General features: G+C 44.8%; 1 protein-coding gene across 15 annotated transcripts in view; it reads right to left on the bottom strand.

Annotated features, from left to right (window-relative positions):
- PTPRK (protein tyrosine phosphatase receptor type K) overlaps positions 1 to 26561 on the bottom strand; it is a 1135739-nt gene that overhangs the window by 687325 nt on the left and 421853 nt on the right. For all 15 annotated transcript variants that reach the window (XM_085611847.1, XM_085611842.1, XM_085611846.1 and 12 more), the window contains one exon: positions 4749 to 4830. In XM_085611847.1, the coding sequence (XP_085467973.1) occupies positions 4749 to 4830 (82 nt within the window). The remainder of the gene's footprint in view (positions 1 to 4748; positions 4831 to 26561) is intronic.

Here is a 26561-nt window from a genome sequence, read left to right as displayed (position 1 = left end):
ATATACTTTACCTCGGCATCCGACTGGCTCCTACCATTGCCCGTACAGTCTCGCTTAATTATGAGAGGCTCCTAGAGCAGAAGACTAAAGCGCTGGACGCTTGGTCTTGTTTGCGCCTGGTGTGGTTTGGGCGGATAGCAGCAGGGAAGATGACCAATCTTCCGCGCATCCTCTATATTTTTCAGCTACTTCCCTTATCTCCCCCCGGCCTTGTGCGCTCCAGCAATTGCAGGTTCTCATCAATAAATTCATATGGCATGGGAAGAAACCACGCCTTTCACTTGCCCAGATGGCGAGTTCGAAAATCCAGGGTGGAGTGGGCTTACCTCTGATCAGGGGCTAGTATCAGGCCTCCAGCTTACGCTACATTGTGGAGTGGAACAGGTCTATGTCCAGCAAGCACTGGAATTTTATGGACCAGTCCGTTGCAGGGAGTAATATTTGGAAGGAACTATGGTCACCCTGCAAATACAGGGTTTAGGGCCTTTACTCGTCTCCGGTCACGGCGCCGACACTGCGGATCGGGGACAGAGTAGCGTAGCAGAAAGGCTGGACCTCCTTTCCCCCCCCATCATTGACAACCCCGATTTCCCTCCGGGTCAGGGCTCGGCGGTCTTCCACCGTTGGCGGGAGGCCGGCTGTAAAAGAGTAGGTTCCCTCTTTGACACAGAGGGGCTTGATACCATTTGCGCAGCTCCGACTTGACTATAGCCTTTTACCTGCTGACCAATTCCCCTATAGGCAGCTGGCTCACTGGGTCACCATGCCCGCTAACTACTCCCACATGTCCAGGCCCCTCAACAGCTTGGAAAGATGGTTGGTCCGTAAAAGCGACAACCGTCGCCTAGTTTCTGAATTGTATGCTAGGTTACTGGAGGTCCCAACTCCAAAACGCACGAAGGCACAGGTTCGCTGGGAGACGGAATTGGGTAGGCCGCTGACGTTCAAGGAGTGGGAACACATCCTATACTGCAGTCATCACACAGCGCACAATACAGCGGGGGTGGAAGCCACTTTCAAGCTATTCTCCTATTGGTATTACACGCCTGCCTGAATCCACAGTTGGGACAAGAGTAAGACAGAAGACTGCTGGAGGGGGTGTGGGATGACAGGGACGTTAGCACATTTACTGTGGCATTGTCCAAAACTTCAACGCTGTTGGACTGAGGTTCTTAATAACATAGACAAGGTTTTTGCCATAGCACTGCCCAGAGCTCCAAAGTATACACTACTTGGTCATTCACATCCTAAGGTTTTTCCACTAAAATCTTTGCGGGGTAGGCAGATCGCTCTCGCGCTGTTGGCTGTGTGGCAGGTAATCCTAGCCCTGTGGGGTACAACCTCAGAACCTGACCTGCTATCATGGATACATCGCTTATGGCACCTGCTAGCAATGGAGGGTATGTCCATGAGAGTGGCGGGTGTAGGTAAAGACTATGCTAAATTGTGGGCGCCCTTTTTGGACTTGCTGACGAGGGATATGAGAGAAGTTACTTGCGCCAAATATTTGCAGATTCTTCAACTAATACCTTTGGATCAGGAGTCAAAGGCCCCTACTTAGGCAGCATGATCTATATAGCATCCCTTGTAATTTTGATTGCAATTGGCCCTTTTGTAAGAAGACGATGGCTGGTGCAGAGAGGATGGGGGTGGGTTGGGCGGTGTGGGAGGGATTCCTCTCGAATTTTGTTCCTTTATCTGTGCTGTTGTCAGGTGATGTTCTACCTAGTGTTTGAAAATCCAGAAGTTATGCTACTATTCAGAAACAGTCCTGTTCACTACACGGCCTGCCACCGGGTTGTTGGCTACACACGCTGTGTCATGTACCATTTCATCACTCGGCCGGCGTGATGATGTAGGCAGGAAGCTGTGTCTAACAACCATGTCTTCCGTTAATAAAAACTATGGATTCCTAAAAAATACGTTTTACCGGAAAGACCACAAGTGACTATTAGGGCAACTATTAATTCAGTAGGCATTAAAAGCTGTGGTTTAAATATTTACTTGGTGCAACCTTTAGGTACCTAGAGAGGACATCAGTAAAGCAAAATGTCCGCGTTGTATTTAATCTTCAAGTTTGGAATGCAAAACTAAGTGGAAATAAGCAGTAACATTATATAATAAGAGGGAAACAAAGTTAAAACCAAAAAAATAACTACAACAGAGTACGCATCAAGGTGCTTTTGGGGGAATTAAATGGGAATAAAATGCTGGAGGGCAAGCACAGCAAACGTTAACAGGTAGGTTGCTTCTCTATGTACAATTCCATGATATTCTTTGAATCACCCCTTTATCTTTTCTGTGGTTTCATGATTAGCTTTTATTCATTACGGCCATTTTCAATGCAGATTTCAATGCCATGAGAAATCAAGACAATCTTCTTGTCTGAATCTGCTTTCCACTTTGATATTTGATGCCCACAGGGTACTGGTTCGAGCAAAAGCCAGTACCAGTCTGCCCCTCTGGTATCTTAAGAGACTTTATTTACGCAAGGTACACAATAGGTTAAAAAAGATAGTGTGAAATTATGCAATGGGAAATTGAGAAGTTTTACAAAATGTTGCTTAAGACAAAATTCAGAAATCTCACAGGCATCCTTAGAATCTCACTCGGACTTACCATTAAGCATGCTGGAGAGTAATGGTCCATATATAGAGTGTGAGCAGTAAAACTACAATTTCCAGCGTGTTTAGGGCTGACATTAAAAAGGATGGACTCCTTTATAGTGAATAGAGAACAAGAGGCCTGTACCACACCCCCTTTTGCATCCGACAATAAGGCTATAACAATAGTGGTCCCTAAAGCTTCTGCACGTAGTCCCACTTTGTTTAATATATACCTTACCCCTCATGCCTTCCTGGTCTATTCATTTGAAGCCAAGTTTACATCGTATGCAAACAATATTACGATATTAGTTTCCTTTAATAAAGGAAGATATTGCCACCGACTTAATTAAGCCGTGCCTGGTGCCATTGTTCTCTTAGATGCAATAGAATCAGCTGATGTGTAATGCTGGCAAGATGGAAATACTCTTCTGTGGTAAACCGGCACATACTAATTGGTCGGCATGAGGGAGCTCCTTTTCTTGCTCCTCAAACCGAGCTGGTTAAGAACCTAGGAGTCCATTGTGAAAAATGATCATCATTCCAGCGGCAAGATAGATCTGTGGTTGGAGCCTGTTGCAGGATCCTCCGCGCACTCAAAAAGCTTCTGTTCTTGTCTGTTCATCCAGGAAAACTGTACGGTGATTCAGGCCGTTATTACCTCTCGCTTGGACTATGCCAACGCTTTGTGCCTTGGACCACCATGCTACATCATTCCTAGATTACAGGTGGTCCAAAATGCAGTTGTACAATTACAACGTAATCTTCTGCCAAGAACCCGGGTCTCCAGTGTCCTTCATACTTTGCACTGGCTCCCCGCAAGCAAACTTATTTTGTTTACGAATCTGGTGCTGACTTACCGTGCTCTTCATCAGATTGGCCCAAATTATTTGTCCACCTGGGGCCGTATTACAATAAGTGCCCTGGGGGAGCAACGGGCGTTTGTGCCCGCTTTGCGCGCCCCCGTGGCACTTTTGTTTTATAGAAACAGACACTTGTGCATCTCCTTCTACAATACAAATAGCACTGGGGCACTCAAAGTGCCAGCACTATCAACAGAGGGTGTTTCCACATTTGTATAGGGCCCTGCCCTATGCAGAAGAGGGAAATCCTATGACTCTGCACCCGCGCCATATTACAGAAGGGGGCGCAGAGTCAAAGGAGCCCTCAGGAGGTGCACTGACAGTGCACCATTCAAAAGGTGGAGCACTGTCAGTGCGTCTCGTGACAGCAGCCCTCTGCAGGGGGTAAAGGGGGTCCCATGGACTCCCTAGACAGCCCCTTGCAGGCGGGTGCAGTCACTGACTGCACCCGCCTGCAAGGGGATCTCTATTACTCTATTACCCTGTAAAAGTGCAGGCCGGTGCTGCCTTCACTGTGAAAACACAGAGCAGCTGCTCTATGTTTTCACATGAATGCGTTGCCCTCAGGGCATCGCATTCATCATAATAGGGTGCATTGTGATTGTTTGCACCAGTGCACCTTTTAAAAGGTGCCCAGGACGTAAACAATCACAATGCATAATACGGCTGCAGGAATCCATTTATACTGCCGAGCCAGAAACCTCCGGTCCTCGATCAGGGTCATAGCCAAGGTGCCTCGAATTCTCCAGGCCAGGGCCGGCGGGCCTTCGTTCTCCTTTCTTGATCCATCCAAGTAGAATCATCTTCCCCTGTACCTTCAGCTGGCGAGCTCGAAGCAGAATTTGAAAGAAGCTGAAAACATGGCTTTTCACCCAGACTTAACTGAACTACTTGAAGACTAGCGCCCGGACACTCATAGGAGCAGCTGTGCGCTCCACAAATCCCACTCATCATCATCAGTACTGTAGACTGAAATATCAGCTCAAAGTCACCTTAATGACATGAAACCAGTTGACAGCCGTGCATTCCAAAATGCAAAAAAAAGGTTACTGAAATAAAAACCATGTTTCTCTTTAAATGTATACATTTTCACAGTAACAATTAAAAAATAACGCACGCTCCTAATATTTAAACACAAAATATTTTGCCCCACGAGCGGTAACAATACATTTTACAGAACGTCCAAACGGCATTAAAAGGCATGCTACCAAAACAGAACTCTGAGCCAGCAGACAAACACGTTCTGAAAAGAGACAGAAAACCGCGCTTAATCATTCCTTACCACAAGGGTAGCTAAGAACCTGGATGTCATCAATGGCAATGTAGCCACTTCTCCCATCTGAGACTTCAGCTTCAAATATTACCTGTCAAAAGGCAAGGAAAAATGTTTACAACACTCATTTCGGCAGAACTCCCTGTACGATTCCTGTGCATATAAGACAAGCTACCTTTTATTATTTTGCTGAACTTTCTGAAAGGTTCGGAATAAGAGAAGAACATTTACTCTATAAAGAACCCTTGTGTTTTCCCTCTGCAAGTTGGTTTACGTCAGGCACATATTTCAGATCTTGTTCTGAACTATAAAACATTTGGTAAATTGTCGATGTAATGAAAATTAATAGTTTGCGCAAAACAGGGCTTCCCTACCCAATTTTGGTCACACATTAATTAGGCTACAGTGTGTCCAATGCCAGTTCAGTTTGCTGACAGAGGTCATACTTAAGTGTACACACGTGTCACGGAAAAACAAATTACACACACACACACACACACACACACACACACACACACACACACACACACACACCCACACCCACACCCGCATCAAGGAAAAACAAATTATTTGAAAATGCCCGAGTCTAAATAGATTAATTACCAGGTGAAATATTACCAAACTGTAAGGTAAGAAAATAGTCAACTGTTGGGTACATTTTGCTTTAGCCCCCTCAAAATGACAAACATTTCATTTAAACTCTTGTTTTGTTTCAGTGACAAGTCACACAAACCAATCATGGCTTTCGGAGCACTTTATTAAGTCTCGGCTAGCGAAGGCTGCGCTTGCGCAGTCTCGATTGTGAGATTTAATGTTTTACAGTAGTGGGGCATGAACCTGCCCTTCTCCATTGGCTGGCCTCTTAAATGCTGGTCAGCAAATGGAGAAGAGCTTACAGGGACGTTCCGTGTTTATTAGGTCTCGGCTATCGAAGGGTTGGGTTGTTCTCTGCTGTCTCGCCTTAAACTAATTTCAGCTCAGACAGGCATGGAAACCATTTCCGCTTCTATTTCCGCCCGTCCCGGGTATTCTAAAGGACTTAATGAATAATATTAGCAGGCTAAGGTCAGATGAACCAGCGCACGCCCCTCTCTCCCTTTCCTATTGGCTTGTTTTAAAACAATTGGCGTCAACACTTTCCTGCCGATCCTACTCAATGGCTAGATGTAGAGGAGGTCATTAACACCCAAATCAAAGAACTATGGGTAGTTATCAACTCTTTGAGGGCTGAGGCCAAGGCCATACGTGAAGAGCTAGAATCCTCAACGAAAGTTCAGCACCATGTGTTCCCACCAACCAGGCAGGCTGACGGTCCTAAGGATTTATATAGGCGGGGCCACTACCTCATTCTTATTTGTTCACTACACCAACAGTTCCTCACCCTATTGTGGTTAAAGTGCCCCTCTTAGATCGACCATGAAATTATATGCATCCTGGAACCATGACTCGTAGACCGGAGCCCACGGTTAGTTTCCATGGCGGTTCCCGTAGTGGCACTGGCAAATACATTGACAATGCGCAGTGCGCCTGTGTAGGGGGAATGAGGGCCACTTTGAATAATTTTATGGCAAGGCACGGAGGCCAATATTATGCATTACATTCTTTATTGCCAACTCACAGCAGCAACACACAATGTAAAAGAACTTAGAACATTAGATAAAACATTCCAATGTCTATATATTCCAGAGAGAGGCAGCCATCTTCCCTCTTTTTTGCTGCTCACAGTAGAGATAAGTTCGCTCTCTTTAAATGTAACTGTTTTGATTGATTGAGAATAATTTAATATACAATCTGTGTGAGAGAATTGATTTAAGAGTGTTTGGATGGATCTGTTGTTCAGTATAAAGTGTTTATAATGTGTTTAATATCATATTTGATATGATTAATTCTTAATAGAAATGTATTTTCTGTAGAAAAGTTACAAATTTATAAAGAAAATGGTATTTATTATAATAGAGATATAGTGCTAAGTGTTTCTCATCAGCTCATTTTGTTTTTATTAGCTTGTATGCAAATTTAACATGCCAAGCACGAGCGCGACCGTTGCTCAATGCTCGGAGAAAAAGTGTTTTAAATAACAGGAATGGTTTCTAAAGTGTGAAATTTCACAGAAATAGAGTTTGTTTTTGCTATGAGTAGAGCGTATTGTAAAATAATCATACCTTTTGGCTCGGGGATTTATTTAAAAGTAGAGCACGAGGGGATTCCTCCTCACGTTGCGTGCTCTTCAGAGACTGCGTTTATTTAAACGCAAGCTACGAGCGCGAGGGAATTCCTCCCGTTGCGCGCTCTTCAGAATAGCTTTATTTTAAAGGCGATTGCGAGGGACTCCCCCTCCCGTGGTGCTCTCTGCAAATAATGCGTATGATTTAAACGTGTGCGCGAGGGGAAAGCTCTTCGCGCATCGTGTTAAACTGTTTAATTCTAGGGGGGGGAAAAGCGGTACATAAAGAAAATATTACCGCGTTTATTGTTGGAATAATTAAAGGTTATTCATGAATAAAATGTATTATTTTGAGAATCAATACAGTTAAGATTTGATGCTTTTGGGCCACCGTAAATGCAGGTTATTATGCGGCGGCCATTTTAGATCAGATTTAGTTGTTCTAAAATTATTATTTCATGGCAGCCACTTTTGGACAAGCAAAAGAGGCAGAAGTCCATTTTTTCCTGTCATTCAGAGGTAAAGCTTTGTGTAACAGTTATCTGGAGTTCGAGATCAAGTTTGCTGAGTATGGTGGTTTAATAGTTAAGGTATTGAAGAGATTATTCATTGGTGTGGTGTTTCTATTGGTGCAGTGTATTAAATACAATTTTAGGATAAGTTTGATTGTAAGGAGATTTAAGTGAAATGGCGGAATCAGATGGAAATGGTGATTCATTGGACAATAAGGTTAAAGAATGTGTGGATAAGGTAGTACCTGCTCTAGCTTCGCAATTGGGTAAAAAGCTGGATGATTGCATGGAGAAATTAGAGGGCAGAATTTCTAAGAAAAATATTAAAGAGGAACAATACTGGTCTGTGGAGGAGGTTACTGATGGTTCAACTGCTAGTGGAAGTGGGATGAAAGTTGGCCAGAAAAGAAAACACATGGCATCTGGAAAAGCGGGAAAAGAAAAAGGAGCCTTTATTAAGAAAGGCACAGGGATGAAAACTCAGAAGGAGTTAAAGGAACAGGCTGTAAAGGCCACAAAGAGGGATCTGCGATAAATCATCTAGCAGCAGAGACATTGGTAATATCATGTTCTTCGTACTTTGATTCCTCAGAGGAGGAGGAAATTAAAAGTAAGAGATTTAAAAAGGAGAATGATGATGGTTTGTTGGTTAAAGTAAAGGATCCTTTGGGTGAACTCATGTTCGATCCACACACTATCCAGCATCCACTCTCTCCTCAGTGGGTTCCCACAAAACATGTTGCACAGTACGTGGAATGCTGGATCAGGAAAGAGATGCCAAAGGAGGTTAGAACGAGGTTGAGGTCAGAGTGCCCTAGACCTTCGTTAGCTAACAAGGTTGCGTTCACGCCTAAATTGGACGCAGAGATGCTAACTTTTTAAAATAAAATGGGAAGGGTCCCTAGAAGGGGTCTTGATAAAGGTCTCAAGGGTTGTCATGATCGCCTCCTTGATGTATTTGGACCTTCAAAAAAGATTTTTGATTTGTGCGAGGAAGCATAGCTTCAAGAGAGTGTTGTTAATACAGAAGAATTGTGGCAATGGGTCCAAAGGGCAGTGTGTCTGTTGGGCAACGCTAACGGTTACTTATGTGTTGAAAGGAGGAAGAGTATACTGATGAAGATAGACACGAAGTTAGCAGAATTGGCTGGTAAAGAGTCGGGTCAATTAGCCAATAGCTTTCTCTTCGGAGAAGAGTTTATTAGAGAGATGGCTAGATATGCAGAGACTTTCAGTTCATTACAGAAAGTCCAAAAGGATATGAGGAAGGTTTTTGGATCGGCCGGGAGGATGCGGGGTCGATTCCCCGGCTGAGGAATTGGAATTTCTCGAGGCTCCTTCACAAGAGGTACCTACAAGTCTGGAGGTACTCAGTCAGGGTACTACTCTCTAGGATTTTACCCGCAGAGACACAAAGGTGGAATAGGTCGTTATAGAGGCGAGAGAAGAACAAGGTTCCAAGGTATGTTTGGGAAAAGACTCTTCGTCTATTCAGGTAAAGGTGGATGGCAGACTCACTATTTTTAGACAGATGGTTGGAAATAACCTCAGATCCTTGGGTTTTACAGTCTGTTTCAGGATACTGGATAGACTGTTGCAATACCAGTTCAGGTAAAAAGAGCACCTCTTAAGATTCAGGAAAGAACAAGAGGAATTGGTAAGTCAAGAGGTTCTAGAATTGGAGAAGAAACCGGGGAATAGAAAAAGCTGAGGATTCACACATTGGATTTGTAAGCAATCTTTTTTTGTGTGGAGAAGGACAAGACTTTGAGGCCAGTGATAAATCTAAGGGATTTGAACGAATGGGTAGAATACAACCATTTTAAGATGGAAGGTATTCATATGCTGAGAGACATCTTGAGGAAGGGAGATTGGTTGACACGCCTGGATCTGAAAGGTGCTTATTTGACTGTTCCAGTATGTGTAGAACAAGGATCTTTTGAAGTTTCAATGGCAAGGGACCATGTGGAGGTTCAAATGCCTCCCCTTCGGTTTGACTTCTGCCCGTGGTGTTTCACAAAGGTGATGCGCCCAATAGCGGCTTGGTTACGTTCAAGAGGGATAAGGTTGAACACTTATTTGGACGACATTCTCATAATGTCGGAAAGCGAGGAACAAGCACCAGAACATGCGAGCTTAGCTGTCCGGGTAATAGAGGATTTGGGCTTCATAGTAAACAGGAAGAAGTCAAGTTTGATACCCAGTCAGGAGGCTGTTTTCCTGGGTTTTCTGATTTGGACATTGGATTGTGTCTTGAAATTACCAATGGAGAAAGTGGGGAAGATACGCAGGGAGGTGATAAAGAGTCTAGCAAGCGGGTTGTTTTGAGGGAGGTAGCAAGGGTTATTGGACTCCTTTCGGCTTATTCCGGCTCCATTGCACTATCGAGCGCTTCAGAGGCTAAGGACTCTGTAACTGAACAAAGGGGTGAGTTACTCTCGGAGAGTTCAAGTAAATGACGAGGCACAAGAGGAATTGGCATGGTGGTTAGAAAACCTTGTGGCATTGAATGGAAGGGCAACCTTTGGTCCTAGTCCAGATATGATTATAGAATTCGATATCAGCCTTCAGGGTTGGAGAGCCAGGTGTGCCTTATTGACTACTGGAGGAAAGTGGACAGGTCTGGAGAGAAAGATGCATATCAATTATCTAGAACTGTTGGCAGGTTCTTTTGCGGTAAAGAGTTTTGTGAGGGATCAGGTCAAATGTTGAGTTCTCTTATAAAGATTGACAACATTTCGGCAGTAATGTATGTAAACAAATTAGGGGGTTCTCGTTCAAAAGCATTAGCGGACTTAGCAAGGGAATTTTGGCATTTTAGTCTGAGCAGAAACATTATGGTTCTGGCTCAATACTTGCCGGGGGTAAACAATTCAATTGCGGATTGGAACTCAAGTCAACTGATGGACTTCAGCGATTGGAGACTAGAGAGGGAAATTTTCTTGACCCTGAACAGGAGATGGGGTCCTCTCTTGCTGGATCTTTTTACGAACAGAGTGAACACTCAAGTTCGGAGATTTTTCAGCTGGAGGCCGGACCCTGATGCAGAAGCAGTGGACGCATTTCTGCAGGATTGGAACAGGACTTGTTGTTATGCATTACCCCCATTTGCTCTGATTCATATGGTTCTTTTGAAGGTGAGGAAGGAAAGAGCAGGGATTGTCTTATTAACTTGGACGTCTCAAGTTTGATACCCAGAAGTGATGGAGATGTTGATTACCGACCCGGTACTTCTTTCGAGTGTTCCGGATTTGTTAACCAACGCTTCATGAGATTTTCACGAGTTGGTTCTTCAAGGTCAATTGAGGGTAATGGCTTGGTTGATTTCGGGAGAGCATGGCAAATGTCAGGCTTATCTTCGGAGGCTTCAAAGCTCATTAGGGAGTCATGGGCTCCAGGGACCTCAAAGGCATACAGGCTGGCTTGGGGGAGATGGCTTAGTTTGTGTGCTTCGAGGAGTCTGGATCCAGTATCAGCAGATATATGTCGATACAACGGAAAACAATATGCTTCTACAACGAAGATTTTATTACGCAAATACCATTACAACGCATATTTATAGTTCACATACTGTAACTTAGCAAATGCATTTAAAATACTTTTACTATGAAATCAAATACTACGCATACTTTTACAACGCCTTTATAAACAAAATAACTATCTATTTTATAAAAAATGTAACCTAAACCCTGCAACGGGATGCATGGTAATTAGGGGTTGGGGGGGGGGGGGGGGGAGTTCAGCTAACCTCCCACAACCCTACTTCTTTTTATCCATACCTCTACGAACCTTTATCTTCTACTTTTAAATTTGTCTCACCTGTTCACCATTCTTCCATGCTTCTCCTCCTTTCTGCCTCGATCTGCTATATTACGTAATTACGTATACGCCTCTACGTACTACATTTTACTTAAAAGTCAAGACCGGACAAATGATTTCTTTAGACTAATATTTAACCGTGTCAATACATTTTAATCTTCATGTTTTATAACAAAAAAATTGGATCCGCATGATTTTTAAATACATTTTTTTTGTATTTCTTTTTTTTGACCGTCCCATATTATGTTACACATGTTGTTACTGCCCCAACTCTTCCTCTCTTTTTATCACCATATGTAGTGCACTTGCTGTACTTAGCCTTCTGATTTTCCTCATATTTCATTAAAAGAGCGATCCAGTCATTTCATTCGGACAAATGGCATTTTTAATTGGGACCTGTCCTGTTATAATCCCACCTCATTATGACGGGCCCCAGATCGCTTTCTACGTTTTCAGAGGATGTCCCCCTTGTCATCGCCATAACACTGGCACAGAATTTATACTTAAAGGCCCAGCAAGCTGGAAAAGTAGATATCTGCTTGGAGCATAACAAGCGGAAGAGGCGCTAAAGTGAGGCGGCCGTTATTAATCACCACAGCGTGAATCTCAGAGGGAGGTTGGTGAGAGCCATGTGGAACGGAACTATGAATCATTTCTAAGCGCCGGCATCCTTTAGTGTTAGGGATAGCAAAGGCCATTAATGCGCCGTTAATGCGCCGTACCTCCCATGTCACTACTTTTAATACTTAATTTAATACTAGATTAATACTGCAAATAATCTATTTAAAAAATAACCTACATTGAAACACTATTTTCGTTGTTACAGTATTTGCGTTGTAATGGTATTTGCGAACTAGAAGCGTGGTTGTAAAAGCTGGCGTAGAAATAACACCTGCGAAGTAAAAGATGCGTGGTTAAGGTAATGCGTAGTATTGGACGTGTACTAATGGTAGTTTACCGTATCAGCTCCTGTAGTTGAGGTAGTTAACTACTTGTTTGAGAATTTTCAAGATGATGAATCTTATAGTACTGTTAATATTGGAAGATCAGCTATTTCTGCAGGTCATGATTTAGTGGATAGCATGCCTATCAGTCAGCATGATGTTATAAAGAGACTATTGAGGAGTGTGAGCATTAAGGCTCCGCCGGGAGCAAGGTAATCTTCCCTTTGGGATGCAGATGTTGTTTTGAGGGAGTTGATGAATTTGAATGAAAACGAGTGAGTCACAGGGATCTTTCTTTGAAATTTGTTATGTTACTGGGTTTGATTTCTTTTAGGAGAGTTTCGGACGTTAAGGCTTTAGAGATTTCTGGGCCTAGGTTTGTTCCTGAAGGGATTTGTTTCTATATCACCATAAGAAGCAAAACTACGTCTAAAACAATTTTCAACCCAACTTTTGATGAATGTAGAAAACTTTGTGTTGTGAGATGTATACATGAGGTGAGTATGAGATGAGCACTGAATATCTAAGAAATGGTGCTGATTTACAATTGTTAATTTCTTTCAACCCTTCACACAAGGCAGTCTCCACTCCTACCTTGGCTCGTTGGTTTAAGGAAGTGATGGGTAAAGCAGGAATTGATTTAAATAAATTTGGCGCTCATTCGGCTAGAGGGACAATGGCTTCGAAGGCTTACATTTTGGGTGGGGGTTTACCAGCCATTTTAGCAGCGGGAGATTTATCTTCCGATTCTGTTTTTAAGAAATTGTACTTTAAACCTGTGGATTGTCCAGTAGCGAATATTATGGAAAGGCTTTGAACATGCATAATATTGGCCTCCGTGCGTTGTCATAAAATTCAGATTTCCCACAGTCAGGGTGGGTAGAAAATCATGATTTTATTAAAGACACTACAGGGCTAGCTAGCTCATTTTAAAATTTTACAGTCCTCTACTTCCTCCGTTTTTAGTCCCAAAACTCTTGACAATCGTTTTCTCATTCCGGCCTCATCATCTGGCCCTAGTACTCACAACCCTGACTTCTCCAGGGGTGAAGAACACTTCACTTTGGAGGAAATCAACAATGTTATTAAATCTCAGAAGTCTGGAAAGGCACCCGGGCTTGATCGCATCCCAGTGGATCTGTATCTCTGAACCCACTATTTGGTCAGACAGCAGACAGTCGATCATCCTGGAAAGGTGCAGAAAAAAACGCAATACAAAAGGCCTAAAGACCGACCTGGCAAATTATCGCCCAATCAGCCTCATCGATTCCAGACGAGATTTTTTTCTTAAAAGTTAATATTAGACCGATTGCTACTCTTGCTCGATGAGATTAAGATTTTAACATGATTGCAAGCCGGGTTCAGTACTAAAACTAGTACGGTCCACCAGGTTTTATGTTCCAACTAATGAGATCAAAAGAAGTTGACATAAACGGGGCAGTCTGTATATCGCTTTTGTCGACCTTAAGGAGGTATTCCACATGGTCTTTAGAGATAAACTATGGTGTATTCTCAGAGGTATGGGCCTCCCTCCCTGGCCCCCTCCTTTAAATCATTATTTGGCCCAATTGTGATAGTGTTGCCCAAATCCATAGGGGTGCCCACAAGGGAAACCACTGATCCCTTAGGGCTATGTAAGGGAGTAAGGCAAGGTTGTGTACTTGCCTGTCGTTTTTGTTGTTCATTGATAGGTGTATTGACTATCTATTGGCCAGCTACAATGATTCCACAGTCCTCGGAGGAACTAAGATAACAGCTTTGCTATTCGCAGACAATACATTGTTGGTATCCAAGACCCCCTTCTGAACAAGTTTAACCTATTATGCTCAGACCATGGCCTAATAATTAATGGGAGCAAAACTTAGTACATGGCTATCCACCCCCACCGTGGATTCAGAGGGAATATCTCACGCGAGGGGGTAAAATTCGAGTGTCAGTCTTAAACTATCTTGGCATACGCCTACCCAGTTCCAACACATGGGTTAACCAGGTTGTAAAAAGCAAACTTCTTTTGAAACATAGGGCAGCTATTCCAAAATGTGCGAGCAACACCAACTTGCATCCGGTCTCTCCCCTCCTAGAAGTTTGGAGGGCCCAAGTTGTAGCTACTGCTACGTATGATGTAGACCTTTGAGGCCAGGGAAATCTGAATGGTATGGAAATAACAGAATAATTTCCTGAGAGCCACCCTCAATCTACCGCAAGGCACTCCATTAGTCTTTGAACAAGACTTATCATTATGGCCTAAAGTTTCAGTAACCCGCCTTAACCAAGTTCTTTATTGGATTTCTGTATGGTCCACTCCTGAATTTGAACATTAAAGGGAGGGCATGAGTGATGTTCTGAACAGATGGCAGGATGGGATGAAAACCCAGTGGTTGGCTTATGTAAAGCAGTTTTTCAGCTCCAGGAGCCTGCATGGCTACTGGCCAGACCCAAGCTCTATCACTCCCCTTGCTCTAAAAAGCTGAAGCTTGCTTATTGGGAGAGCTCAGAGATTAAACTATGTAACCAGATAGGTCTGGGACACTTTATTGAAAGACTCCTCGAGTTTAAGCCAGTACCATAAGTTGATAAGTATTGGATGAGATCGATCATCCATTTACCAAAGCACTTTATATAAAGGTTCAGGCTAGGTTGACTCCCCCTTGCTACATTTACATCCAAATGGAAATGTGATCAAGGAGGATCCAAAATGTGTCCCGCATGTGGATGGGGTGAAGAAACGCCTGATCATCTTATGTTCTTTTGCTCTACCTAATGCAAGAAGCGGAAACACCATATAGCTCCCCGATGTCATTATCTAGGTGTTCATCCATATAAGATAGCATTGAGGCACTGTAGAGACGATTCTTTTCCTGTTATAGTTTTTTTCTGTAGCCAAGTACCTCAAGAATATCTGGCTCATTCAATACAAAATCCTTTCCAACCCTGACCCAGATGCTTTGGCTGATCCACTGAAAGGCAGAAACCTAGGTTTCTGATTAGTAAGAAATCAGCATATTTCATTATAGTTTAGAGGGTGAGGGATGTAATGGGGGGGGGGGGGGAGTGCTTGGAGGAAGGGGGCTATTAGATGGAATACTAGAGGAGCTAATTGGAAGAGGGGTAGGAAGAAGTATTCTAGGTGCATCAGCGACAAGTCTTATGTATTGTCGGGAAGTCACTACGAGCAGGTTGGGGGTGGTCAAAGTGGTCCAGTGGGTCATCCATTGGGCCACAGATGGGGTAGGAGAGGGGGTGCCCTTGATTGGAAGAGTCTGAGTGGGCATTAGTTCCCACCCCACTATGAGCTCACCCCCTCCTAGCCTCTCGATGTGTGGACCACTCCCCCAAATCGGAGGGATAACCGACGTCCACCTCTCCAAGGCCTCATCACACTCCCATCTGTACTGTCGACCCTCCTTCTCACTCAATCTCAATCAAGAACTTCAGCTGGTTAAAGATGACCTCCAGCAGCTTATAAACATCACCTTGAAGCTCACAAAGCTTTGGAATCCCAACTCGATCTCTGAGAATAACAGAACCACGCACACTAAACCATATAACCCACCCACAAGGGGAAGGCAGATCTATCCCTGGTCATGAGACTTTGATCACTGAGAGCTTACCAATCATGCATTGGAGATCTAGACACCCTCATAATCCTTCAAGACCACAGGGGGTTACAGAACATTTATCTGAGATTGACATGGACTCCCTTTTGCTATGATAAACTATTACACCTAAGGACTCTTCACCTTGATGGTCACTATCCAAAACCATTCCCTCCAACTCGCTCAGAGAACCCAGTCTCAACTACAGAACCATGAACAAGCACAATCTATTGCAGGACCCCATAACACACCAAGAGAATTTAGTAACCAAATCTCATATCAAGTTTATGCTTCTTTACGGGCATCGCTGATCTCATACTTGCACAAGATCTCGACCTCCTAATCTTAACTGAAACGTGGCTCGATGACACCTCTCCCATTTAAGATATTCTAGATCCAACCAACTATGACAACATCAGATTGGCGAGATCTGGAAGAGGTGGAATAGCTTGCATTTACCACTCCATGCTTACCCTGAAACATGCACAAACTGCTCCACTACCCTCTTGTGAATACCTAGGTATCGAAATATAGAGCAATGACAAGATTGTGTGCAAACACCACACATTTTTACCACCCTCTCGGAAACAACTTACTTTTCATCTAACAAATAATGAAGACAATCTCCTCTAACTCAGAGGAACACACCAACCAGATCTTCAAGAACATTTCAATGTTCTCTGGAACAACTCAAATGACCCCATTTTGAACACCTTCAAAGTCTTCCTCTCGGACATCAAATTTACCCAGTTCTGTAATGGCCCAACACACAATAGAGGCTCCACCCTTGAGCTAATCATAGCCAAGGATGTCACACAATTGGGATCCATATCCTCTTAATGGGTAATATCACTGCTTAACCTCTTTCCTCATCTTGGAAAAGGTGCTGATTAGACAGGGCCAACCTCTTAAACCAAGACAATGGTCCAGAGACCTGAGAAATATTAATCTAACCGATTTTTTACTTCTATTAGCAACAACCTCCTACAAACATGGCTAATGCGACTGATCTTACCGAACATTCCATCCAATCCATGTCAGACATACTTGATCCCATGTCTCCGAAGCAACTAAAAAGAATACCCGGTAGGCATTTCAAACCCTGCTTCAACGGCAACCTTAATGAGGAAAGGCACAACTTAAGACTTGCTGAGAGATCATGGAGAATCTCTCCATCCTTAGCACACCTTAAGCACTTGAGGTCGATAAGAAGCTCCTATATTAAACACATCCAAAGTTCAAAAGCAGAATACTTTAGGGCGCAAGACCCAAAAAAAACATTTGAAATTGCGAAACAACATCCTAGTTGCAAATCTAACTACCATTCGGTAGATAATGGGCTTTTGCCTAGCGGATATGATTTCTACGCCTACTTCATTGAAAAGACTAGGAAGATTGAATCAGAACTGCAACTCGCCTCCAGCACATACTAAGCCATATCTAGCCTAGTATTCTCATAGTGCTGCACCTGTTGAGGATTCCCCCTTACTGGTTAGTTAAAAAAAACAATGTTACCTGGAATGCATTCAAAATTCCAGATGAAGCTGATAAACTCAAAACATTTGTATCAATAACACCCTTCAACCACTTCATTGATCCTCTGCCTTCCAAGCTCAAAGAAATTAGATCTTCCATACTCCTGCTTTGGAGTAAGATTATAAATGGATCTCTCTCTCAGGGCATGATCTCTGATTGCTTAAAGATCGGTCAGGTTATGCTTATCATGAAAAAAACTAATGCTGACTTGTCAGACCTCAACAATTTCCATCCCATTACCAACATCCCGACACAAGCTAATTCACTTTAGAAATGCGTATACCTGCAACTCTGCAACCACATTGAGCAGTTTCTGCTCCTTGACCAACCACTCCGGTTTCAGAGTGGGATATAGCTCTGAAACGGCTCCAACACACATTGTAGATGATGCTCTGAGACTGCTTGTTCAGAATGAACTATGTTTGCTTATACTTCTTGATCACTCTTCTGCATTCGATACAGTCAAACATTATGGCATGATTGACCCTCTTGAAAGAGGGATGGGGTTATCTGGACCGTTTTAAAATGGTTTGCCTTGTTCCTACATACCAGAGCTCCAAGAATTAAAGTCAATCAAACCCTCTCCAACATCAATCAATGCAGAAAAAAGGTTCCTAGGCAGTCTTCAATGAACTTCAAACTCTGGTTTATTTAAAAAAAAACTTTCAAAATGTTAAATACACACAATATAGTAACAAATCAATCAGCCTAAACTGCGTTTCGTCCACACTTGATCATCAGGGCTCCAAATTATGTATTGATAATCTGCTCCGAATTTCCTGTTTCATCCATCCCATTAATGAGGACGTTTTCTAACTAGTAACGCATTCAAATCCAGCGCGCCTTCTCTCCCGGCTGGTACGATAAATCCCGCTATCTGAAATAGACCACAGAGTTTGAAATTCATCAAAGACTGCCTATGAACCTTTTTTCTGTACGAAACCATTACTTGAATAATAGATTAGTGAACATTGTTAACCAAGGCACTCCTTTCAGGATAGGTTATAAATACATGAATATGCAAAATCATAACAGTGCAAACACCAGGTGAGCCAATTACCAACTGAACACACTAAGGAAACTCAAACCCTTTTTGGCCCTCGATGACTTTAGCAGTCCTGCCCCTAACCATCTCCTGGTTAGATTACAGAAGTGCTACTCTTGCTGGCTTACCCAAAGGTAAGCAGGTGAAGCTAAGGGCCACACTGAACTCAGCTGCTAGGCTCATCACAGGATCCAGAAGATTCAATCACATTACACCTGACTTAAAACATCTAAAATGGCTCCCATTTGACGAGAGGATCTAGTTGAAGTACGCATACATGACACACAAGGCCCTGCACTATAACCCTCCAGTTTAGCTGGCAAATAAACTTGAACTGTCTGGTGGTAGTCGTTCCTTAAGAAGCTCTAATTTCCTGGTATTAAAACCACAGACGTTCATCAAAAAGAAAACTTGCAAGTGCCCTGTAAAAGGTACTTCAATGAAGAACACCAAAGGTAAGAGGTGATGAACGATTTAATGAGTAGATCGGTAGCACAGACCCTAGCCACAAAGGCACAAAGCCAACTGCATGTCTTTCCAAATGTACACATTCCATCCTAGCAACCACCCCACATTCAGACTCCCTGCATCATACATGGATCCCGGTGCACTGCATCATAATGTAGATACAAAATACCACATCACCTCACTCTCCCAACATCTCATAATTAATAAAAAAAAGAAAAACATGAGTAGATAAAATTATATAAACAAGTAATACTAATAGAACTGTATACAGTTAAATAAACAAAGGCATGGCTTTAACAAACAATCCTGGAGACGGAGTGGCATCTTTTTTTAACGTTGTGGTCTACAGATGCTCTCATGTGCAACACGTGTTTCAGTGACATTCTCTCCACTGGTCTGGCATCTGACAACCCTATTCAAGTTCCCAACTCTGTGATCACTGGTTTTCACAGAGTTGGTAAAAAACTTAATGACCCTGAAAGGTTGTCTGAAGTTGGAGTTTTTCCCATCCCTCATGGGCAACTTAATTTTTACCCAATCTCCTACATGCACCACTGCACTTTTTACCGCCTTTCTCACATCGTACCACCTTTTCCTTTTCTCCATTTTCTCTCTTTCGCCATCCCTCCGTACTTCGAATGCAATCGCCTACCACTGTCCTTTTAACAGTGATCCATGTGGGTGCTCCCTCTGTATTGGCAACTCTTTCCAAATGTACACATTCCATCCTAGCATCCAACCCACATTCCAACTCCCTGCATCACATGTATACCGGTGCACTGCATCATAACTTTGATACAGAACATCACACGCTCCTTATCTGGTCTAGCCCTAACAATATGGAATGCACTCAGACCAAACCCCTCGACTACCTCCTTCAGAAAACGAGTAAACCTGCTTCTGCTAAATAGATTCCTTCAATAGTAGCCCTGAAGCCATTCAGCTTGACTATGTACTAGGGGGGGGGTCGAGGGGATGGGGGGGGGGGGAGAGAAGCACCTCTGGATCCTTAATCTGCCAGACTGATTGTTTTATTGTATTGGTACTGATTCTTACCAATTACTTACTGCTTTTCTCCCTGTATGTATAACTTGCTTGCTATTTTTCCAGCGCTCTGATACCATGAAGAGTAATGTCCGTGCTATATAAAACTCCTCAAGGAAGTAAATAAAAGGGGTTGTCTGCCTGTTATGTAACATTTGCCTCCAACTTCAAGTTATTCTAGAGTCTGGGTGTGGGTCAGTTCTGCACTAATTTTATTAAAAACATGCTTTTTTGTAAGGGCTTGTGCAATTCAAACTGACAGGCTTTCATCCCTCCATGGAAACTTTAGTGCTATCTATTATAGAGAAAAATCCACGGCATTCAAGTCATTTGTTTCATTAGATGAGTCTGCATTTGATATTGTGAAGAAGAATCATCTATGGTATACATTAAGTGAGATGGGTAAATCTACTTCACTTAATTGCATTACTATAAAATGACACATGGGTGAAGATCCAAATGGGCTCAGGTGACATTTGTAGGCAAAGATTTACACCAGAAATATACTTAAATAAGGGTGCATTTTAGTCCGGCTATTATTTGACGTGAGTGTGTGTGAGAGGGTGGGTGAGTGTGTGGGTGGGTGGGTGTGTGTGTGAGAGGGTGGGTGAGTGTGTGTGTGTGAGTGAGTGAGAGGGTGTGTGAGTGAGAGGGTGGGTGAGTGTGTGTGAGTGAGAGGGTGTGTGAGTGAGAGGGTGGGTGAGTGTGTGTGAGTGAGAGGGTGGGTGAGTGTGTGTGAGTGAGAGGGTGGGTGAGTGTGTGTGAGTGAGAGGGTGGGTGAGTGTGTGTGAGTGAGAGGGTGGGTGAGTGTGTGTGAGTGTGAGGGTGGGTGAGTGTGAGGGTGGGTGAGTGTGAGGGTGGGTGGGTGGGTGGGTGGGTGGGTGAGTGAGTGAGTGAGTGAGTGAGTGAGTGAGTGTGTGTGTGTGTATCAAATTGGGAGACATTACAAAATGGCATCCGTGGACTCACTCAATTGTTTTGCATCCAATTGCCCAGCTCCAATGGAGAAATTGAGACTACGGACACAACCTTCTGCTGGGAGTCTGTGAGAAGGTGCTGATGGCAACCTGGAGCGGTCTACAGCCAAGTTGTTTGCACAATGGTATGATCCAAGCTTTCCGGGGGTGAGCATAGGCAGGGCAAAATAAAAAGTAAAATGAGCCAATGTTTCCTCTGCTTGCTGACAAGCTGGGCACGTGGAACTTTTGAAAAATGGGGCGTTCCACTTTGCTAGTAAAGACAATAGAGGTAAGGTGCCAGAGCGAAATTTCAAATAAAGATGCTTTGCAGCTGGAGTGGTAATATATTCTAAAAAGGGCTCAAATACAGGATCATGCTAAATATCCAAAGATGCGGAGGCCAGGGACCATTCAGGCACATTGCTCATTTCACTGGCGTATGTATACAACCAGAATGCATCCTTAAGGTTTGCCCTAGACAAGTAAATCGTAGGTGCAGGAGAGGACTAACAGTCCCCTAAGCCAAGATGGAATAAAAGCTTTTTCACCTGGGATAGCCACTTGATTTTACCAGAGCTATCCAATGAAGCTACTTCCTCCAAAGTTCCATAATAGACCTCTAAGCCTTAGGAATATTTCAGCCTTCTGCAGTATAGTAGCGGTCTAAGTTGAACAGTGTGTATCAATAAGTCAATGCCCATATACCATCTTAAGGCTATTAACGGGGTATTTTTGAGAAGGTTAGTTAAAGATCTCAAGAATGCATTCTCAGCCACCCAGAGCATGGCCAAATTTGAGTTAATAGATAACTGCCCTCGGCCTTGGCCCTATAGACCTAGAGCGCAGGTGAAATAAGTCTATTTTGGGAGGACTTATAGTATCTTAGGATAGAAGCAGAATGGTTAATGAGGTTCAGGCAGCTCTTCTGAACCTAGGACAGCCATGAAAGATTTGCTTATTCTAATTCCTAAGTAGTCAAACTCACTGACCCTATCCAGCGGGCTAGTCGCCAGTGTTATTAAACCCTGCAAAGATTTGCAGGGGCTAATAGCCATAACCTTTGTCTTTGTCTATTATACCCTCAGAGCGATTTATAACGGGCCCACATTCAACACAGAATGCTATGAACTTATTCACCAGACACTGAAGGCCTCTGGGGTCTTCGAGATCAGAAGGGGGGTAAAAATAAAAAAAACACTCTCCCTCACCCCCGGAGTTTATCTCGAAGCACAAGGTCAAAAGCAGACTTTAGGTCTACAAAGACCAGATATAAATGTGCCTTCTGAATAACCACTGTTTTCCAATAGATGAATAGGAACCTGAAGACTTGGTCAATTTTACTGGTTCCTCATCTGAACCCTGCCTGCAGAGTAGAGAGGGCCTGGTGACAGTCAATCCAAGATTCAAGGTTGCCCAGAATTTGTCTTTCAAAGACCCTTAGGCAACATCTATAGGCTAATTGGTCTGTAGTTTAGGGGGGAAATCCCACCTGTCCTTTTTGAAAACTGACACAATTTCAAAAGCCTTCCAGCTAGTGGGAATGCTTGCCCCCTCCAATATATAGTTTGTTAAAGTACCGCACCCAGCCCTCAATGTTGGCAAGAATAAGATCACAGGGAACATCATCAGGAACCTGCTCCCTCCTCCGTAGCCACAATAGGGGCAGAAAGCATACCAGGAGAGGTATACAGTTCCTCACACCCATCCATATCTGGGTCTTCTTCATAGGGCTGATATTCTGATGGGTCCAGCGAACCCTCCCAGTCTTCCCCGAGGCCTAGCCTAAGAGAGAAGGGCTCAGGGTCCGATCTATTCGGCTACGTGTCAGAGTCGAGAATGACAACTGGGATGGGGCCGGCGGTGCTGGGTGCATCGGGACCAGCACACGGGAAGGTCGAGATGGTACGACCGCCGCCGGTACGGATCCAGAAATGGATCCTTGGCGGGCCACATGAAACAGAGCTGCTGGAGTGGAACCAGATGGGACCCTCTCCCCACCCCGCCTTGACCTTGCGGGCCCAGAGGCACGTCGGAAGGATTGGGCTACCCAAAGATGTGACTCATGGCCTCATCGATCTCCTTCAGCTGGGGTGGGGTCGCTCCGGCTCCTGGAAAGTCTGAGAGGCACACAGACGGCCCAGAAGGTATGAGTTCCCGAATGTTCATGCACTTTCATTGTGTCAGCCGACAAGCGAGGAGAAGTCGAAGTGAGCTTAGACTTCTTGCGAATTGACTTACCAGAGTGTCCCGAGAACTAGGAATGGGACGATGACTACTTTGAGCTCTGCGACCAATCCCGGGACATTTCTCCCAACCATGACCTCGACTTGCATGGAGTCCCATGCTGGGCCACCATAAGCTTTAGGGACTGCTCCCTCAAAGCTTTCGGGTTCATGGGGCGGCAGTCGGAGCATGACATAAGGCCATTACGCGTTGGTAAACCTTTCCATCGTTTTATTTTAACAAGATTCCGTCTGCAGATGGCACATTGGCTCTTATCTGTCCCGCTGGGTTTCTCGAATCCCAGCACCTTGGAACCCTGTCACTGTGACGATTTTTCTGAACAGGACATTATCCATTTTGTCTTTTTCTGTGATTATTATGCCCCCCCTATGTAAGAAATTTGTCTTACCACTGCTTAGAAACTGCAATTTTGCACAAGTTAGACCAGCCCTGTTGTATCTCCAGATGCTGGCTTCTCCCATGGTCGGTTTTGGAATGGCTAGTTTTTTAGATGGGGCTATTAGGCGCAGGAAAAAAAAATGATCTTTTTAATTTGATTATATGGTGTCTAGTATGTTTTTTTCTAAGGAGGCTCAAATGTGCACACATTTTTAAGATCATTTCAGCTCCCGAAAATCTTTCTATTGTATTCAGTATTTTATAAAATGTTTGATCTGTAGGTAGCTTAGGCCTTGGTACCCTATATGTATGTTAAAAAATGATGTGCTTGTAGTCTTATGTTTTAATATATTTTGTTTCTTTTGTATTTTAAACTACTTAATCATGCGGACGAATATGTGTTACTTTTAAGACGAGTTTATTTGACTGCATTCCGCACTTTATATAAAATATGTACTGTATGCTTAGCAAAGTTTCTATGCACTCTAATTCTGCTTGCATATTTGCACACTGAACCCTGTTTACAAAGTTTCTTTCTTATGTTTGGATTTTTATGAGCAGGCCACAAAGTTAACACTATGATAGGCCTTTTTTTATAAATGAAATGTAATTTTGAATGTACTGTGTTCTTTTATGACATTAAGTTGCAGAATAAAGCATTTTTGACTGACTGACATCAGGCCATGGTCGCGCTCCAAACACTACAGGCAGTGCGAGTTAGTCACCGATATCGATCAGTGACAGGCTCCGCAGGGCTTCAATCCCATCTTCCTGGATGATATACCTAAACACACCAGACACACCAGAACAAGATCACAGCAGACCAGCTCGCCACCTCCCTGAGCCAGCACCCTCCTGCCAGCTCAGCGAACCCCAGCCAGGCCGCCGACAACCTCACGAAGTGGATCAGCAACTGCGCGGACGAACTCGCCCCACTGAGGACCGCGCCCAGCAGACCCGGCAGCAAGAAGGCCCCATGGTTCACCGACGAACTCAAGAGCTCCAAGAAGAACTGCCGAGCCCTCGAGAAAGTCTGGAAAAGGGAACCGACACCGGACAACAGGACCTCCTTCAAGCTTGCTACCCGGAAGCACCACCAGCTGATCCGCGCCGCCAAGAAAACAGCATTCAAGGACCGGTTGGACAACAACGCACACAACTGCAAGGAACTCTTCAACATCGTGAAAGAGCTTTCCAACCCCAGCGCAGGAAACAACGACATCACCCCATCGCAAGACCTCTGCAACTCCCTCGCCTCATACTTCCACAACAAGATCACAGACATACACAGCAGCTTCGACAACCAACCAACGCACAGCATGACCGAACAACCACCCCCCACCACCACCCTCCACGCCTGGACCCCGATCGGTACCGAAGACACCATCCGCACGATGAACTCCATCCACTCCGGATCACCGACTGACCCCTGCCCTCACCACGTCTTCAACAAGGCCGACGCTGTCATCGCACCCCACCTGCGAGACATCATCAACACATCCTTCAACACCGCCACCTTCCCGGAGAGCTGGAAGCACGCCGAACTCAGCGCCCTACTCAAGAAACCAACAGCGGACCCCACCGACCTCAAGAATTACCGCCCCATCTCGCTTCTCCCGTTTCCAGCCAAAGTCATCGAGAAGACCGTCAACAAGCAGATGGCCGCCTTCCTCGAGACAAACGGATCCCTCGACCCCTCTCAGTCCGGCTTCCGAGCCAATCACAGCACCGAGACCGCCCTCATCGCCGCCACCGATGACATCCGAGCCCTGATGGACAATGGAGAAACAGCGGCCCTCATCCTCCTAGACCTCTCCGCGGCTTTCGACACGGTCTGCCACCGCACCCTAGTACGGCGCCTCAGCAACGTCGGAATCCAGGACAAGGCGCTAGAATGGATCATCTCCTTCCTCGGCGGTAGAACACAGAGAGTCCGCCTACCACCATACAAGTCAGAGGCCTCCGAAGTCATCTGCGGCGTCCCCCAAGGATCTTCTCTGAGCCCCACCCTCTTCAACGTCTACATGAGCCCCCTCGCGGCCATCGTACGCAAACACAACCTCAGCATAATCTCCTACGCCGACGACACCCAGCTGATCCTCTCCCTGACCAACGACCCCGCCGCCGCCAAAGCCAACCTACAAGAAGAGATGAAAGAGGTAGCCGAGTGGATGACGACCAGCCGCCTGAAGCTGAACTCAGACAAGACGGAGGTCCTCATCCTGGGCTCCTCACCCTCCGCCTGGGACGACTCCTGGTGGCCTCCCGCCCTGGGCACCGCACCCAAACCGACTGACCATGCACGCAACCTGGGCTTCATCCTGGACTCCTCCCTCTCCATGACCAGGCAAGTCAACGCCGTCTCCTCGTCATGCTTCAACATCCTACGCATGCTACGGAAGATCTTCTGGTGGATCCCCACAGAGACCAGGAAGACCGTCACCCAGGCCCTCGTCACCAGCCGACTGGACTACGGCAACGCCCTCTACGCCGGCACCACCGCCAAGCTCCAGAAGAGACTCCAGCGGATCCAAAACGCCTCAGCCAGACTCATCCTCGACATCCCACGAACCAGCCACATCTCCGGACATCTGAGAGACCTCCACTGGCTCCCCGTCAGCAAGAGAGTCACCTTCCGCCTCCTCACCCACGCACACAAAGCCCTACACGACCAAGGCCCGAGCTACCTCAACAGCCGAATCAACTTCTACGCTCCCAAACGCCACCTCCGATCTGCCAGCCACGCCCTCGCCGCCGTCCCCCGCATCCGAAGAGCGACTACAGGAGGAAGGTCCTTCTCCTACCTGGCCGCCAAGACCTGGAACTCCCTCCCGACCGACCTGCGCCTGACCCAAGACCACCTCTCCTTCAGGAAGAAGCTGAAGACCTGGCTGTTCGAGCAGTAGCGGCACCCCCCCCCCCAGCGCCTTGAGACCCTACGGGTATGTAGCGCGCTCTAGAAATGTCTTTGATTGATTGATTGACCAGGAGGAAGATTCATCAAAAACCTTTGACAAAACGATGAGATAAAACAAAAAAATCCAGTCAAAAAGTGACTAAAGGTTAGTTCTTCTCTGGATCAGCACTGGTTGGCGCAGAAAAAAAAAAAAGAA

This window comes from Triturus cristatus, chromosome 6 (assembly GCF_964204655.1).
Source record: "Triturus cristatus chromosome 6, aTriCri1.1, whole genome shotgun sequence".
NCBI lineage: Eukaryota > Metazoa > Chordata > Amphibia > Caudata > Salamandridae > Triturus > Triturus cristatus.
Note: the sequence above shows the minus strand (reverse complement) of the source record. Positions and strands in the feature narration are given on the sequence as shown.